Source organism: Sprattus sprattus, assembly GCF_963457725.1.
Source record: "Sprattus sprattus genome assembly, chromosome: 18".
Taxonomy (NCBI): domain Eukaryota; kingdom Metazoa; phylum Chordata; class Actinopteri; order Clupeiformes; family Clupeidae; genus Sprattus; species Sprattus sprattus.
The window spans coordinates 8052460-8070838 of record NC_137916.1 but is presented as its reverse complement, the minus strand read 5'-3'; the positions used below and the strand labels follow the sequence as shown (position 1 = coordinate 8070838).

The window sequence follows — 18379 nt, the reverse complement described above, 5'->3', positions numbered from 1 at the left end:
CATATATATCTTTCTTCCTCAGAGAATCACTCTCATTTACAGCATGGTAAACTAAATTAAGTCATTGGATCATACAGAGGATTCTGTGCATGGGGAGGTGAGTAGCAAAAGTGGACACTGCCAAACAGTCTGTCGGAAGATAAACTGCACGTTATTATCATGTGGGTCCTCCGACGTGGACTTGTTTGGGTCATACGCTACATGGCGGTTAAACTGTGACGCTGTGAGTCCAACATAGTGGTGATGATGTCACAAAGAAGAGGAGTTGACCTTTGACCTGGATAGTTTCCCGTGAGGGACACGTGTTAACACACCCGTAGTGCTAGCGCTTCATGCTAGCACCTCTCAATGTTAGACATACAATGTCAGTGTGAAATACATAAACACACACAAACTAACATAAAATACATAAAGACACGCAGAACATGAAACAAGTGAAAACATCCGATAAGGCAAAAAACTCAAATGAAAGCTTAACATCTCTACACATGGGATCTTAGACACTTGACATAGTCCACAGGCACTTTCAGGTGCTGGGCACTCGTTGAGTGTACATATTTCATCTAGTAAGTGCTAAAACAGCAAGCCACCTCTTTAGAAAATACTGCTCTCAAAAGGTAATGCTATTCTGGTTAAAAATAAAAATTCAATACAATAAAATAAATGCCATTAATGCAATAAACCCACCCCCACCAACCATCCCTTAAAAAAAGGAAAAAGATAGAAAGCTGGAAAGGAAAGAAGGTATTTGATCAGATATATCAGGTAGCAGAAGTATTTGCAAATGTGTGTAGAGAGTTGAGTTACTGTATCTCAATCCATGTGGGCGTAATCAGATTTGTAAATGTGTAAGAGAATCTCTAAATGCGTTCTGAGTTTTGCGAATGTGTTCAATAATCTGCAAATGTGTATTCAAAATCTGTGTGTGTAATCTCAACACACAAACACATGCAAATAATTCTGCTCCAAAAATACCCCCATGTCTAATAGTTTGCATATGGATGTTATGTGTGTGTGTTTACTTGTTTTCAGATGTTTACAGAATTCCCATCTTTTTTAAGTTTTCTCTGTTCCAGTCCTCTGACAGTTGAGGACATGCCAGGCAAATATTTTGTCATTTGGACTTTGAGAACTCAAATTTTGTCTTGTGCGTGCCTGTGTGTGTGTGTGTTTGTTTAACACATTTGGCAGCAGACTGTCAGCAGAATAAATGCTTCATCTCATCTTCATGTTTACTGTTGACTGGTGTATTGTTTCCTGTGCCTCTGCTCCCATATGTGTTTACCATAGAGGAGGGGTTCCAGTGGACGACTCACAGGGAGAGCCAAGTTTCCGTTCCACACTGATAACGCTTGCCTTTCATTACAGGTAAAGCTGTCAATGAATGGATGAGTCATGGTGAGTGGTCTAACCTGAACAACCCCCCCACGCCACTTCTTTTACCCTCTTTTATCTTTTGCCTTCTAGCCCCAATTCTCTCCTTCCTCCTCTCTCCAGCTCCTCTTCTCTTGACCTTTCCCTTGCTCTCAGTCTCGTACCCTCATTATTTCTGCCATATTCCACCCATGCCTCGATTTCTGTGTGTGTGTGTGTGTGTGTGGTGTGTGTGTGTGTGTGTGTGTGTGTGTGTGTGTGTGTGTGTGTGTGTGTGTGTGTGTGTGTGTGTGTGTGTGTGTGTGTGTGTGTGTGTGTGTGTGTGTGTGTGTGTGTGTGTGTGTGTGTGTGTGTGTGTGTGTGTGTGTGTCTGTGTGTGTGTGTGTGTGTGTGTGTGTGTGTGTGTGTGTGTGTGAATGAATACACAGAGTAATGTGTGGGTGGCATGCGTGCGTGAGCCAGCCTCAGTGGCACAGATGGTGGTTGTGGTCGTGAGAGGGGGGGGGGGGCTGCTCCTTAAGTGCCATGTCAGCTAAACCAACCCTCATTGTCAGCCTCCTCTGGCTCAGGGTGTGCAGCAGACCGAGACTCACCACGCTCAAGTGGACTACATCCCCAAGAATCCCGCAGAGGGTCACACTCAACTGTGGCACCATACCACCACAGCTGTGCTCGAACAAACGCACTGTGCGCTTTCGGATTCTTACCAGAATAACTGAAGCCCCTACTAGTACTAGCCCAGCACACGCTACTGTTAGCGTAGCATGCCAACCAACCCAGAGGAGTGTGAGGATGCTGTAGCCCAGAGCTCCAGAGCTGTGAAGCTGTTAAAGGGTGTGGGGGAGCGGGGTCCCCTGGGAGCTCACTACAGCTTCAGCTCCAGCTTCAGTCCCCGGTAAGTGAGGCTGAGAGGCAGCAGTAATTACTACCTGCCTGACAGGAGCATCTCACTAATGCCTCTCATGTTTTTAACCGCCAAACACCCAGACCCATTAGCCTCAGCCGGTAGGGAATCCATCAGACGCCCTGTGTTTTTTGTGTATGTGTGTGTGTGGGTTTGTGTGTGAGTGTGTGTGTGTGTGTGTGTGTGTGTGTGTGCGTGTGTGTGTATGTGTGTGTGTGTTTGTGAGTGTCTGGGCCATAACTGGAAATATTAGTTTTCCTCTTTCCTCTACACAATATAGCATGTGTGTGTGTCTGTGCAAGAGTATGTGTGCGTGAGTACGTGTATGTGTTTGTGAAATAGCATATTTGTATACGTGTTTCTGCATGTGTGTGTGTGTGTGTGTGAGTGTGCCACTTTCTGTTACAGTCAGTAGAGGAATGTCTCTGTAGTCAGTCCCATGTTTCCACTCATTACCGCATTGGCGGGTGGAGAAGAACCAGAGAGAGAGAACAAAGGTGAAGCCAGTTGTGTCCTTTTACATGTGTTAGGACATGGTAATGTTGGGGTGTCTGTGTGTGTGTGTGTGTGTGTGTGTGTGTGTGTGTGTGTGTGTGTGTGTGTGGGTGTGTGTGCAAGCTTCCCTTTCCTCTCTATTCTTCACATCATACGGTCATGATAAGTGCAAAGTCCATCATGCCAGGTTGATGACACAGCTCTTTTCTGATGGTTACCGTGATCCCTCACCCCCCTCCCTCCTAAACCGATCTGAGCCGCAGAGTGACACTGCTGAGCTGGCTGTGAAAGCCACACCGCACCAAAGCCCATCGAGTAAACAGGGAACTAGAAACGGAAAACGCAGAAGACATTTCTGGCCGTGGGCTCAGCTAAAAGCAACACTAAACCAACCAGAGGGGGTTGTATTTCGATCCCAAGCCAATCCTCCACGCCCCTCCCTCCCTCCCTCAGGGTTGGATGCAGGATGCTGCCTTTCCTGTTCTACAAATACATCAGAGATGTCCAGGTGCCAGATAAGACTCTTAGGTATCTGCTGCAGTTTGGAGCGTCCAAACAACCCAAAACGTGGGATGAAAGAGAAAGAAAGAAGGGAGGAGAAGAAGCAAGAGTGGGGAGGGAAACCCACAGTCTAATGTCCAGCAGACATCATCTGACCATCATCTGGAGTCCAAAACTCCTGAAGCTGAATGTAATGTCCAGCAGACATCATCTGACCATCATCTGGAGTCCAAAACTCCTGAAGCTGAATGTAATGTCCAGCAGACATCATCTGAACATCATCTGGAGTCCAAAAATCCATCTGCTTAAGACTGAAGTGAAACGCCATTTTGATGGGGAAAAGAACCTGACTAGACCTACAGCAGAGTGATAGAAGAGTAGTTGAGGCTCAGCTACTAGCATGTGTCACTTGGCTGACTTGGGATCAGCTTCCCTCAGCCAGGTTTCATGCGGCACTCACAGAGCTGAGTTTATGAAACCGATCTTGAAGCAGTGATATATCCCCCTTTGTATGGCATGAGGCAGTCAATGGGACAGTTAATGCTCCTTTTGCTGCAGTTTGACAGAGAGCCAGGATGTATTTTGGTAGAAGTGAATAACACAATTGGAGAAGGTGAGAGAGAGGAAGAGAGAGAGAGATGGAGAGAGATGGAGAGAGAGAGGGAAAGAGTTGGAAGAAGAGAGGATGAAACTGAGACAGAGAGGCAGATAGAAAAAGAGAGGGGAAAGAAAAACAAGAGCATGCCCAAAGGCGCACTGCAGACCCACGGCAAGGGCAGAGCCAATGTGAACAGAAACATGAGCCCTGATAGCGTGTGCACTAGCAGGAATATGACACATCCACTGCGTGAGTGTGTCTGTGTCTGAGAATATGTGTGACGCACGTGTGTGTGTGTGTGTGTGTGTGTGTGTGTGTGTGTGTGTGTGTGTGTGTGTGTGTGTGTCTGTGTGTGTGATGATCAAGTTTGCCAGCATGAATGCGGGCAGCATGACAGAATGAAGGGATCAGGAATGGCCAAGAAAAAAAAGAAAAGACACCACAATAAAAGAAAATGAAGGAGAGGAATAGCAAAAGTACACAGGTAAGAGAGACAGAGGCTGCCTCACTAGCAGCCGCTTCATCTCCCCATCTGTGCCTCAGCCCCTGCAGTCCTCTCCCATCCTCATGGGGGCTCCACATGTCTGTCAGCGGAAGGTCAGAGCAGGCAGTGATGATGCATTGGGAGATATAATGTGTGGATGTGTAATTGGTGAGGTGGGGAAGCTGTGGGTCCATGAGGTCTGCTAGCGTTGAAGTAGCATCTCTTATGTTCTGTAGGACTGCTTACGTTCACATGCTGGAAGCCCCTTGGGATGTACTTGTTGTTGTGGTAGAGTAAGGATGGGTTGTGTGTGCCAGGTGGGAGAGAGCTCGTCTCATCTCTGTGACTGGGCCTTGGATGGTGGGGTCCTTACCAAGTTATTTGGAGGGAGTTTTTTGTGGTTACTGTGGTAGTCTGTTTAGAAGGAACTTCATATGTGTGTGCGTGTGTGTGTGTGTGTTTGTGTTGGAGGGGTCATGTTTGGTGAGCAGATCTTGGTGAAGCCTTCTGCCTTTGCCTCGGGAGGAAGAATTCACACCAGGATACTCCTGTCCATGTCCAAATGGTCCATACTAGGGAGGCTGGTGTGAACCTGCTCTTCTCCAGCCAGATGCTAGAGTTCGTCAATGGGACAACGTCTCTCACGAGGGCAGTGAAAACAACCCTCTGGTCCTCAGTTTCCTTAGCAACCACACCATCTTTCCGTCTCCCTTGTCCACCGTCTCTCTCTGCTGCTGTCTCGTCTTCCTCCCTCTCCTCCTCCTCATCATCCTCAGGCCTGTGGAGGGGGGGAGTCCGGCTGACCTGCCCCATCCATTCGCACCACTATACAGAGAGACAGAGATAAAGAAAGATATGGAGACAGAGAGAGGGAGAAAGAGAGAAAGGAAACGATAGAGGGTGATAAAGAAGAAACAGAACTGAGATTACACACTAGAAAGACTAACACACACGGCAGCGACCGATGCTAAGCAACCAGCAGAATGGAGTAGAACAGGGAACACATACGGCAAGTGGAATGACAGGGTAATTGTCGGCAGGGACATGCACAGGAGTGTGCTAAGGTTGCTTGGGCAACTGCCCGTTTGCCCTCTCCGACTGAAGTTGCCCCTCCGAAGGAAATAAGTTGCCCCTCCTAAGGAAATATTTTATAATAATAATATTTGCGATTACATGGCGGGGGCGTGGCAGTCGCGGCAAGTTTCAGTTCAAAATGATATTGTGAACATTTGCGATTACATGGCGGGGGCGTGGCATTCGCGGTAAGTGACAGCTTAAAATTATATTTTGAAAATTTGCGATTACATGGCAGCGGCGGTGAAAAAAATATTGTCTTGCCCCTTTTCTCCAGGGCAGAGCAACTGCCCTTCAAAATTCCTGTGCACGTCCCTGATTGTCTGCATAACCTAGCTGAAATCGAACCCTCTCTATTTTTGAGGCAATTCTGGACACGTCACAATAAAAACAGCTGTCTGGTCAGTAGTCTCAACATGTTCACATGAGCTTACTGGTGAGAAGGCTAGGTTTTGTCCTTTGTAGTTTCTGTCAAACGTTGTCAATTATCTAATATCCTTATCCCAACCACTCGGCCCAAGACCTCCTTTCTGTAAAGAGCTACGTAGCTCACCAGGAAAAAGCTGTATCTGAGCTAACATAGCATTGCTTAATGTGGTGCTGCTGGCCAGATTGTAAGGGCCAAAGCACAGATGTGTTGTGGCCAGAGGAGGGTCAACCCCCCTGCTGGCATGTCATAAGCAGCAGCCTCAGTGACTCATGATGAGCTGATGAGGCCAATCAGCTGTTCTCACACACATGTGACACAGTGAGACAGAGACAAGAGACAGAAAAGGGGGGGGGGGGGGGTGGCAGTGAAGTGGGGGAAGTTCTCAAGAGGAGTTCCATATTAACACGATCAAAGAACATTGTTTTTCTAACTTCAGGACACAGGTTGCCTCTGGCTCAATTAAACAATGGCAACAGTGGCGTTTAAAGCTCTGTTTTTTTGGCTAACTCAGTTACTGTTTTTTTATGGTACATCTGTGCCTGCAAAGTCTCAACATTCAGATCTCAGAAGTGTCACTGAAACTTAAGGGGGCGCTATAGAGATACTCTCTCTCCTGTCATGCCAGCCTCAACCGCCAACAGTTTGACATCAAGACATCCTGTCATGGAGCGAGAGAGAGAGAGAAAGAGAGAGAGAGAGAGAGAGAGACGAATACCCCCACTTTACCCACTCCCAATCTGTTGTCAGTTGTAGGTTGTCATGGAAATGTTTCCAGAATGCACAAAAAGGAGGTTTTCTTTCCTTTTCTTTCCTTTCTTTTTTCCGGTCCTTTTTAAACAAGCTTTTGAGTTGTGTGGTTGTGTTTTGTGTCTTGATCAATGGGCCCAGTGCTAGCCAGAATGTACTAGAGAATTCTAATTCTAAAGAGGGGCTCTGTTTTTGTTGTTGTGTATCTAACATTCTATACCATCATCCGGGTCTTCTTAGTATACATGCCCCAACCCCACCAGTCCCAAAAGGAGAGGCGTTCCTCTCCCTGTCTCTCCTGCTCACAGTTGTTTATCTTCCTCTCCTCTTTTTCAGTGATATTTGTCGTTGCATCCTGCGCTCCTGAAATCCATTAAGATTTCTATATTTAAAATGTCCTGGTTATTTATTGATGAATGTGAGGTTTTTCTGCAGGATGCTGCAGATTTAAAAATAGCCTTTGACATTTGGAGGACAACTCTGTGCTGCTTTGAGAAGCTTAAAAACTGGGAACCAATTGATCCTCAAGCACTATACATAGTTTAAGATCCTCTATTTAAATCATATCACTCAATACAATTTCATGTTTAATTACACATCGACAGACGCTAGCACCCATGGGTGTTAGCCTCTTTGCAAGCACTCCCGCCTCTCACGCCTGCTGTTGCGAGTTTGAGTCCAGTGTGGGATTGTGCTTGTCTGCCCAATGCAAGATACAAAAAGCAACTTTTGCTATTATTGTGAAACACCTTCAAATAAGCCAGAATGTGACAGAATGTAATCCTTAAGTATATCTCACACTCTTCTGACAGTGGAGATAATGTGTTGTGATTCTCTTATCGTGACTCTCTCAGTCAGTCGGCCATGTCTTTGTTGTGCTGCTGAAAGTGCCTCTGGCAGGCTTGAGCTCGGACTCCTGACATACAGCGGGCACACTTTGTGACTGCTCCGACTGCTCCAGTTGGATAGACACGCAGGGTGTTCTTGGGTACAACTGGAGCGAGGCCGCTGGCGCAGTGGGATGCCGGTCCCGTGTGTAGGTCGGAGCCTGGACCGGCCAGACACAGAGGGCTCCATTGAACCCAGCCAAGGCTTCCGCTTTCCTCCCCTGCTGACCGCCATAACCCCTGGCCCCTTTCAACCAACTGGGTGGTCAGCCAATCTCCCTACCAGCTATTTCTGTCATGGGGGAACTATTTTTCCACCTTTTACATATCCTCTATGACACATTTCCCCCACTGTGCTTTGTGAATGCTGAGCAGTCCCTTGCAATTGCTGTGAACTGGCTTCCTGCACATATTAAAGTCATGAATGCATATGCTGGGTAAGCCAGAGTGTTCAGTAGCCCGTATAGCTTCTGATTAACTGGATCATACAGTGACCCTCTGTACAGTTGGGTGACGGCCCTTGGTGTGTGTGTGCGCGTTAATGCGCTGTCCATCTTAAGAACACACGACCGGCACTCATGTTCTCCAGAGCGCTGAGTCGAGTCTTCTGAGCACGCTCAGTAGGGGCCCCAGCGGAGGCCTCGTCCGGCGTCTCTGTCTCATTAAAGATGGCCGACTAAGAGAAGTAAGAGGGGGATCGATGCCGAGCGGACCGGCGACACTCCCTGGGGAAACCGGCGCGTCCGAGTCGCTCCTGAGTGTGTGTGTGTATGTGTGTGTGTGTGTGTGTGTTTCTGCATCCGTTAATCAATCAATCAGTTAGGAAGAGTGGAGCGTTGGGGTAAAGGAGCGGGCTTACAGAGGCTTTGCTGCCCTAAGCAACGGACCATTCTATTACCCCCCCCCACCCCCCTCACAACAGCAGCCCCAGACAAGGTGTTCACATTCTATTACCTCTCTTGCCTGCCCTCCCCCTCAAAACCAGCCTCAGACGAGGAGCTCCCATTCTGGTACCCCCCTGAGGAGCACAGTCCAATGATGTCCTGCTCCTAATGGGCTCTGTGCTCCGGGGTTCGATCGCTTAGCTCTTCCTCCCACTTCATCTCACTTTTCTGAGGGGCAGACCTGCTCCATCTTGGCCTGTGCTCACCACCGTCAGTGCACTGACAACCTGAGAGTGAATATATTTCCATCCAGGAGAAAGAGAGTGATCTTCAGCATAAAGTGATTGTGTGTGGGTGTATGTCTGTGAAGTACAGAGAGATAGAGTATGCGTGTGTGTGTGTATGTGTGTTAATTGTGCATGTGTGTATTAAATGTATGTCAAAGACTAACGATGTGTGGGGGATCCGTTGTATATGGAGAGAGGGTGTGTCAGCTTGAGAGAGCATGTGCACATGGACTACATAAGCAGGTGCACGATGTGCAAGAACATGCGTTTGCAGTGAAGAGATTTGATCCTGTTTGTACTTGTGTGTGCATGAGTGAGTGTGAGCGAGTGTGCGTGCGTGGTTATATGTTGGTGTGGGGGGCTCGTGACCGGCAGCTGTCGTGCCCCCACTTTGTGTTGAGTGGGGGGTCACAGCGGGGTCAGCGCCACCAGACGAGTGAGAGGATGGAACACCTTTAAATATTAATCACCCTTTCACCCCAGTCCCCAGCTACACGCCCACCCCTACCCACCCCCACAACACACATACACGCACACACAGACACACAGACACACACACACACACACACACACACACACACACACACACACACACACACATACCAGCCCAGCATCTCTTCTTCATCCCCCAGAGAGGGGGGGAGAGAGAAGTCAGGGGAGGGAGAAGAGAAGTGCTGATAGACAGAAGTGAGGGATGACTACCTCTAAGAGACTTGTGTAGGTCAAGTCTGATTGGCCAAGACTGAGATGGGTCTTCCCTGGCCCGCAATATTGCTGACTCAATATTGACCCCCCCCCCCTCCCCCCTACGCACACACGGACACACACACACACACACACACACACACACACACACACACACACACCCTGAGACTAACAACTACGCTGCCCAGCACACTCTCACACTACCTCTTCTCACTAGAGAGGGAAGAAAGAACTCCACCGTCTCATCCATCTCCTTTAATTGACAGCCCGTGAGATGAGCTCAGTAAGTTAAATCCCAGGGTTTGTTCTAGTTCTCTTCTTTTGTTGTTTTTTTCCAGGGACTTTTGTTTTAGATTAGGAGGACTTATTGAATGTAGCTGCGTTTCTCTGGGGTGTCCTAATGAGGACCCCCATTAGGACTGTGGTAGCTCCATCCACCAGCATGTGGTCCTGCGCTGTACCTCTTTAATGGCTTCCTCTATGGCAGCCCCATGTCTCTTCACTAGTACTAATTAGCACCTATTAAACACTGCATAGCACCAAATTGTAAGCACCCCTTGGGAAGTCTTGGGGGGGGGGGGGGTGGTTGGGGCTCCCCTGGCATCAATCGCACCACACCTGCTAATGAGCCAATCAGAAGCGGCCCCTGAGGGGCTCAGTGGGCGGATACCTCCAACGTAAGCCAATCACATGCTGTGTGGTAAAGGTTCAGGAGCCTGTAATTCCACATGAGTGAAGGCCAATGGTCCTAAGTAAACAAAGTTCTCAATGGAAAGTCCCAAAACGACAAAGGCAACACAAAGAAATCTCCAAAGTCCTCATTTGGCGCTAAACGGCACCAGACATTCACAATCCCTGGCTGCATATCCAATAACAATTAGGGCCTTAGACTGGCATTAAAGTGCCACAAATGGTTTCTGCTTTAGTGAAAGTGAGTGAGTGCATGTGGGTGTGTGTGTGTGTGTGTTTCTGTGTTGTGTGCGCATGTGACTCACCACAAGTCATGAGTAAAACCCATTTCAGTCTGACTACTCATGGGAACCTTGGACCAGCTGAGTGAAGTTTAAAATGAGATGGTGTCTAATCTCTGGCAGCGCACCTGACTCAGACAGGCAGCCTATAGGAATTACACAACAGAAAATGAAAGCCAAGAAAAGAAAAGAAAAGAAAAGAAAAGAGTGGAATCCCGTCCAGGGCTCATTAGCCTCCATCTGCTAACAAAACTCATCCTTTATCAGAGCCTTTCCTTTTCTTGTTGTTTAGGAGAGGGAAAAAATGCAAAAGCCGGAATTCTTTCTGACAGCCACGTTTTGTTTCTTAGTCTTTCTGTCTCGTCTATCTCTTTCATCTTTAAGCACCAATAACTTCAATTCAATATCACAGCATTCTTAATGAAACTGAAGCATTACGGTACAGGCTACTGGTGGGGCGACTGAGTGTGTGCGCACTGTGTGTGTGTGTGTGTGTGTGTGTGTGTGCATGTGCGTGTGTGTGTGTGTGTGTGTGTGTGTGTGTGTGTGTGTGCATGTGCGTGTGTGTGTGTGTGTGTGTGTGTGTGTGTGTGTGTGTGTGTGTGTGTGTGTGTGTGTGCGTGCGTGCGTGCGTGCGTGCGTGAGTGCCTGTGTGTGTACGTGCATGTGTTTGTTAAGCTCAGAACAGAGCACACAGCCACCTTCAGTGAAAACCCCATGCAGCGACACAAACCCCCTACTCTCATTCTGATGGTGTGAGATAAAACTGCCAGAATTCCAGCCTCTCCTTATCACCATGCATCTCCATGTACCAACATGCCCCACCTGCACAACTGCCCTGAGAAAGCCGGTGCATTGCCAAAACATACTGAAGCACTGCACTACAACATAGCCTCTTCTTCTCTCTCTCATTCTCACGCTCCAATGTTCTGCTTCTCTCTTGTCCTCTACTTCACTGCATTAACCCCCCAACCCCCCCCCCCCCCCCCCCCCCACCCCCCCAACTCCCCTTTAAGTGAGTGACATAAAGGCATGGGCTCTGGAGGGCCTTTAGAGGCAGTCTATCCTCAGACTTGAGGGTGGGTGGGTGCTTGTGCTGTTGTTGTCTTCCGGCTTGCCATCCCCCCATCCCTAGCCCACCCCCTCCATCTACCCCCACCCAGGCAGGAGTGAAGGATGGAGTGTCTCTGTGGAGAGGGCATGTGTGAGGGGGAGTGGGTTGGTGGAGGGGTGGGGTGGGGGGTGGCGGGGGGGGGGGGGGGGGTTGGGGGGTGTCCTGTCACAGCATGGAGAACTAAGGTGCGTACAGAGACACAGAGCTATGAGTCATCGAGGCGCAGGCACAGCAGCGGGTGCTGGGGGAGAGAGAGACAGAGATAGAGAGAGAGAGAGAGAGAGAGAGAGAGAGAGAGAGACAGAAAGATAGAGAGACAGGCTGGCAGTTTGTATGTGTAAAAGAGAGAATATGTGTGATTGTGATTCTGAGTGTGTGCGTGTGTGGGCTTGCAGGCGTGCACGCACATGCATGTGTGCGTTGTGTGTGTGTGTGTGGTGTGTGTCGTGCAGTCGTGGCTGCTGGAAGCTTAAAAACTGCATGTAGAGCAGAGACAGACAGTGTGGGCCCAGTGCTCCTAACACAGAGCATGTGCTACTTATGAGTTTAGGAATGAGAGATTAGACACTGGTGTGTCCAGAGAGAGGGACGAGGGTGATGTGTGTGTGTGTGTGTGTGTGTGTGTGTGTGTGTGTGTGTGTGTGTGTGTCTTTGAAAGATGGAGAGAGTGTGTGAGACGGCAAGGGTTTGTGTATTTGTGAGTGGAAAAGAGAAAGAGAAAAAGAGGGATATAAAGCGAGATAAAAAGGAGTGTGTGTGAGTGGAGGAAATAGCCATAAAGAGAGAGAGAGAGAGTCGAGAGAGGGAGAGAGAGAGAGAAAGAGGAAGAGAGAGAGTCGAGAGAGGGTGAGACAGAGGGAGCTGAAGAGAGAGGGAGACAGAGAGAGGTAGAGAGAGAGAGGTAGAGAGAGAGTAGAGAGGGAGAGAGCTGAAGAGAGGGTGAGACAGAGAGAGCGAGAGGTAGAGAGAGAGAGAGGGAGAGAGAGAGTAGAGAGAGAGAGAGGGAGAGAGAGAGAGTCGAGAGAGGGATAGAGAGAGAGAGCTAAAGAGAGGGGGCCTCCCCAGGCAGACCTCCTCTTTAAATTCCTGCACCTCCTTCCTTCCCTATTTGGTTCTCTCTTTTGTGCCGTCCCATCTCTCACAAATGTTGCAGCTCTCGCCCCTACCCATGATGCACCTATGCCTCTAGCTGAGCCTTTTGTTATTGTAGTACTTAACCTTTTTAATTTATTGTTTATTTTCCTACCATGGCTTTCTCTCTCTTTCTCTCTTCCAATCTCTCTCTCCTCTCCTCCCCCTCTCTTATCTCCCTCCTTCAGGTCTAGAGGGTGCATTAGATGTTTTCTAATCAAAAAGACTACTGTGCCTACCCTAATTATGTAATTTTGAGGGAGCAGGGAAAACACAATGTTCTTTGCTAATGATGCACAGTGGAGCACTGTCTTGTAATCACGGCTTCATAACTCCATCAAACTTTAAAACCTAGAATGATTTCTTGATGACAATAACGGCATTCTGCACACAGCCGATTGGTCCCGGCAGCCAGCCCTCTGACAGCTGCTGGGAAGCTTTTGAGTGGCCCTCGGCTCCCCGCTCTCTGCTTTTGCAAACAGGAGCGTTCACTTTCCACGTCGGAAACAGGTCAGCTGTGTACGTGTGCGTGTGTATGTGTGTTTTTGTGTCTGTGTGTGTGTGTGTGGTGTGTGTGTGAGGGGCTGAACTGATCCATTAGTGGGTCGTGAGGTCGCTAAATGGAGTAGAGAGATGATGATGATGACGATGAAGGCGATGGTGATAGCATAGCAACCCATACAAACAGTGCATGGTGGGCTGAGTGCAGGGAGCTGATTGACTTTTGACCCTTTTTCATCAGTGTGTATACATCTATATGAACATGATCTATATGAGGTGGGTTAACAGGTCAGCCCATCTGAGCCCTCGCTTTTGGAGAGATGGCCTCTCTTATATCTTCCATCTCTGCACTGATATCATATATGATAGTGTTAGGTCCATGCTGAGTCTTAGGCCCAATCCCATTTCTAATCTCCACCCCTACCCTTACCCCTACCCCTTGGCCCTCGCCTTTTAAAACGGAGCAATAACGTAGGTGTAGGCGTAGGGGTTGCAACGCTAGCCCTACGAATTGAGATATCCCTTCAACAATTACGTACGTCATCAGTACGCTGCGTCAGCTGTCACATAACCGAAGAGCGACAGCTGTCACTCATCAGACATAAACAAACATGGCGCCTGCAGCTGTTGTTTACACAATGCAACATTTCATCAAACAAGTTTTAAAACCATGAATTACAAAGAAAATACTTACATTTGTGTGATGCTTTTCCTGCTGTTTCCGACATTTTTAAAGGGACTCGCACGATGTTTACAGGATTGGGGGGTGAATGATCACGGGTTCGCAATGCATTGGGGGAAATCGGTCTCACCCCTCCGTTTGAAGTGTGCCCTCAGAAAATCTCCGTTTGGAGGGGTGGAAAGCCCTTCCCCCACCTCTACCTTTCTGTCTTAACGTGAATTGGGATAACCCTACCCCTACACGTGAACGCGCAAAACGGAGGGGAAGGGGAAAGGCGTAGGCCTAAGGGGTGTAATGGGATTCAGCCTTAGACTTATAAATGTTGACATGGTTTAAGAGCACTAAGTCTATCTCTGCTGCTGCTGTGTGTGTGTGTGTGTGTGTGTGCGTGCGTGCGTGCGTGCGTGCGTGCGTGCGTGCGTGCGTGCGTGCGTGCGTGTGTGTGTCTATGTGTGTTCTGTGCATGTGTGTTATCTCCAGCATTCCAGAAGCCCTCAGAGTGGCTTACATCTCATGCACACAACATGTGACATGTGTGCTCTGTCATCCCATCCACAGCTGTGTGCTATCAAGGCATACGTATACACACACACACACACACACACACACACACACACACACACACACACACACACACACACACACATACACACACACATACTGCCATACAAGGGCACACAAGCCCCTACAGCAACAGTCCTCATGTTCCTAGCCTAGCATGTTTCCCAGGTCTGAGGGCAAAATACCTTTCCCCTGAAGAATATAAACTATAATAGTTTTAAAAGTAATTAGTTTTATACAATTTCTAAGACAGTTATAGCATGTGCTAGATTAGGCTAGTTTCCCATTATGTCAGCCATATAGCACCTTATTGGCATATTTCTCATATATCTGAAGTGGATGTCTGAACTCATTTCTGGCCCATGATGCCCCAGCTAAAGGATTCTCTTTGTATTGAATAGCGCTAGGTCCACCTGTTTACGCACCTGATGAGGAGTCCTTTATGTGCAGAGTAAAACATGTCGCTCATCAGTCTGACTGTTCACTCACCTATCTGCTCGGGCGTGTGAGTCTGCATCTGCGTCTGGGACTGCAGCAGTGTGGGGCCCTGCCCTGGTGTCTGCGTCTGCGCTTGGACCTGTGCCTGCTGGGCCGCCTGCGCCTGCGCTGCCTGCTCCTGCAGGCTCTGGCTGTCCACGGAGATGCCGCTGTCGCTGTGCAGCTTCTCGCCTTCCGGCGACGGCGTCTGGTTGGCTGTGGCGGCACGGTTGTTAGCCGCCTGCTTGTTCTGCTTGCAGCTGTTCCACCTGCGAGGAGCGGAAGACGCAGAGACACGGAGATACTGCGTCAGTCTGGGTTCAAAGCTGGAACGCTACTGCATGGAATGTAAGAGTAGATATGTGGTATGTAAGTATGTAAATATATACTGTATATGTGGTATGTAAGTATGTAAGTACAGATATGTGGAACAATTATCTCGCTGGTTATAACCTAATGTCCTCTGACTGCTGCCTAGGGCTGTCCTGACTTCCTTTTGTGTTAAATATATATATAAATACTGATATTCATATTGATAGGGATTTGGTATCTTTGTTACTAATGGCTTATTGTTGTGATGACGTGAATAGCTGGAGATATGGATGTTCCTTGTCTGTGATGATAACATATAAAAAACATTAGTCAGGTACAGGAGGATAAATCATCTAATGCTTCAGACATGTTGGTGTCTTGGCTGTGTGTGTGTGTGTGTGTGTGTGTGTGTGTGTGTGTGTGTGTGTTTGTGTGTGAGTGTGTGTGTGTGTGTGTGTGTGTGTGGTTGGTGGGAAGGGAGTGTAAGTGAGTCAGTGTCAAGTGTGTGTGTGTGTGTGTGTGTGTGTGTGTGTGTGTGTGTGTGTGTGTGTGTGTGTGTGTGTGTGTGTGTGTGTGTGTGTGTGTGTGTGTGTGTGTGGTTGGTGGGAGGGGAGTGTAAGTGGGTCAGTGTCATGCCCTCTGACAGCACAACTGAATATTTTACCAGCTTTCACTGTCTCCCCCCCCCCCCTCCCCCCATCCTATCATCTCTCCACGACACACTTCAGTGGACAGCCTCTCTCTCTCTCTCTCTCTCTCTCTCTCTCACTCTCTCACTCTCTCTATCTATCTCTCTCTCTCTCTCTCTCACTCTCTCTCTCTCTCTCTCTCTCTCACTCTCTCTATCTATCTCTCTATCTCTCTTCCTCTCTTGCTCCCCTCAACCTTCATCCTGTCTTTCTATTATATTACATACAGTATATTATGTACATTTTGCTATACTATTTGAAGGTTAAAAAGGTTAAGTTATAAAGGTTAAAGGTTGAAGTGTATGGAACAGTGTTGCGTACAGAACACCATTAACTTACATCACTGTACCTATAAACAGATGCTGCCATGGATTTACAAATACGTACCTCTCACATACACCTCTCACAAACAAACACAAAGGTATCAGTACACACCCGTACAAACACACATGTATTCACAGTGCCTGTCTATCAGCCCTGAGTTCCCCCCAGCACCTCACCTCTTGAAGATGATGTAGGCCAGCAGACCCACCACCACGGCGGCCAGGATGGAGCAGTAGATGGGGATGAGGTTCTCGTTGAAGCCGTGCCCGATGAAGCGAGGCGAGCTGGGGTTCGCCGTGGTGGGCTCCCCCCCTGGGTTGGTGCTCAGGGAGTCGTCGGGCTGCGTGAAGACGGGGTCCGAGGAGGAGAAAGGAGACGGGGACGGGGTGGAGGTGGGGATGCTGGGGTCTGTGGTGGAGGAGGAGGAGGGGGAGGAAGGATAGAGAGACAAAAAAAGCTCATTTAGACTTGTGTTTTTTTCTACTTCCTTTTTTAGTATTCATCGTCGTACACCCTCCTCCTCCTCCTCCGTCTCCTTCTTTAGTCTTCCGGTCGGTGAGGGATGCCTACCCACAATTCCATGACAAAACAATCAAACTCCTCAGAGCCCCCGAGCTCATTAAAGGAGAGAAGAAGAGAAGCAGACACACACGACACAGGTGCTCTGCGCTACAGATATTTCCACTTGGCTTTTCTTTAGGGCTTTCAAAAAAAAGGTGACTAATCACTCTTCTATAACAGAACTTTTCCATAACAACCCAAAATTATTACTGACATTGACACACATATTCCACACATATTCCACAGAGGTCATTTCTACAGTCCCTGCATTAGATCCATGTTGAAGTACTGGCTCACTGGACTTCCAGTTCACAGCCTCTGTCTCCTCAAACTCACACACACCACCCCCCCCCCCCCCCCCCCCACACACACACACACACACATCCACACACACACACACACACACACACACAGTGAGGACCAGTGTACAGACAGGCTGAATTAATGAATTAGAGCCTCTCTGGACCATCGTCCCCAGAGGTCAGCCATCGACATGAAACCACCCAAAGAGAAGCACCCCTTTCACACCCCTCCATCACTATTCAGACACCACACACTCACACACACACACACACACACACACACACACACACACACACACACACACACACACACACACACACACACACCAACACACTTTCACACCCCTCCATCACTATTCAGACAGTCTACAACTGCTTTTCCCTTCTTTTTCCTCCTCTCGTGTATTGATTCGGTGCATTATTTATGCAGGGGATACCCCTCCCCCTTCCCCCACAATGTCCGCCACTCCCCACCACTGACTGCCTTGAGGGCCCCATTTCAGTTCACATGTGAGTCTTCAGGAAGGGTTCTCAAGCTCCTTCAGACTGTCGTTATAATGGAGAGAAGTGGGGAGGTGGGGCAACATGCTATGTTGGTTTCCGTTGACAGGGTTTACATTGTTCCCATGGGAAGAGCTGTGTGAGATTCTGGAAAGTTCTGTGATGTCAGGAGCAGCAGCAGCAGCAGCTCATGAGGGGAAATTGTTCCCTCACAAAAAACTGATGAGGAGGTCTGATGTTCATCAAGAATTTTAATGTATTACCTTTTATACGAGTGTGACCATGGCTGTTATGATTAATGTATAGCATTCTGTGATTCTGATGGCAAGTTATACAACTTCAATAATATACTGTATATAAAACTGCTACAATGTTTATGGTAAGTCTGCTAGAAGACAGACAGACTCACCAGACCCACCCAAACCGCCAGCTCCCACTACTCTATAAGCCAACCACTCCTCTCGTCCTGTCCCCAGATCTCTTTTCTGACTTTCCATCGTTCTCTTCCTCTGTCCGTCTCTGCCATTCCCACACTCTTCCTTTCTCACCCGCTCCCTGATCATCTCTATTCTCCATCTCTTCATCACCATTTCATTCCCCCCTTTTTCCTCCCTGTTCCCTGCCACCTTGACACGATCCCCCTGAAGGACACATCACCAACTCTTATCCTCCTATGTTCCCATCTTAACTTCCCTCCATGAAAGAAGAAGCTAGCTCCATGAGTACGCTGGTGTTCGATCCAGTGAAATAAGTGTGACTCTAACAAAGCCAGTGTCATGCATTCAGCTCCCCAACCCAGCCTGTGTGCTTTGCTGGGTCTTTGCTACTTTGTCTGAAGGCATCTGTGGAGCTCAAAAGGAAAGAGGAGTGGAATTACAGGTCT

The 18379-nt window shown here is 48.3% G+C and overlaps 1 protein-coding gene across 1 annotated transcript in view; it reads right to left on the bottom strand.

Annotated features, from left to right (window-relative positions):
• Positions 1–5128: 5128 nt before the first annotated feature.
• Positions 5129–18379, bottom strand: part of ngfra (nerve growth factor receptor a (TNFR superfamily, member 16)) — a gene marked incomplete at both ends in the record, with an annotated part of 48263 nt that continues 35012 nt past the window's right edge. Inside the window, one exon of the mRNA XM_080856452.1 lies at positions 5129–5181. Coding sequence (XP_080712578.1) covers positions 5129–5181 — 53 coding nt within the window. The remainder of the gene's footprint in view (positions 5182–18379) is intronic.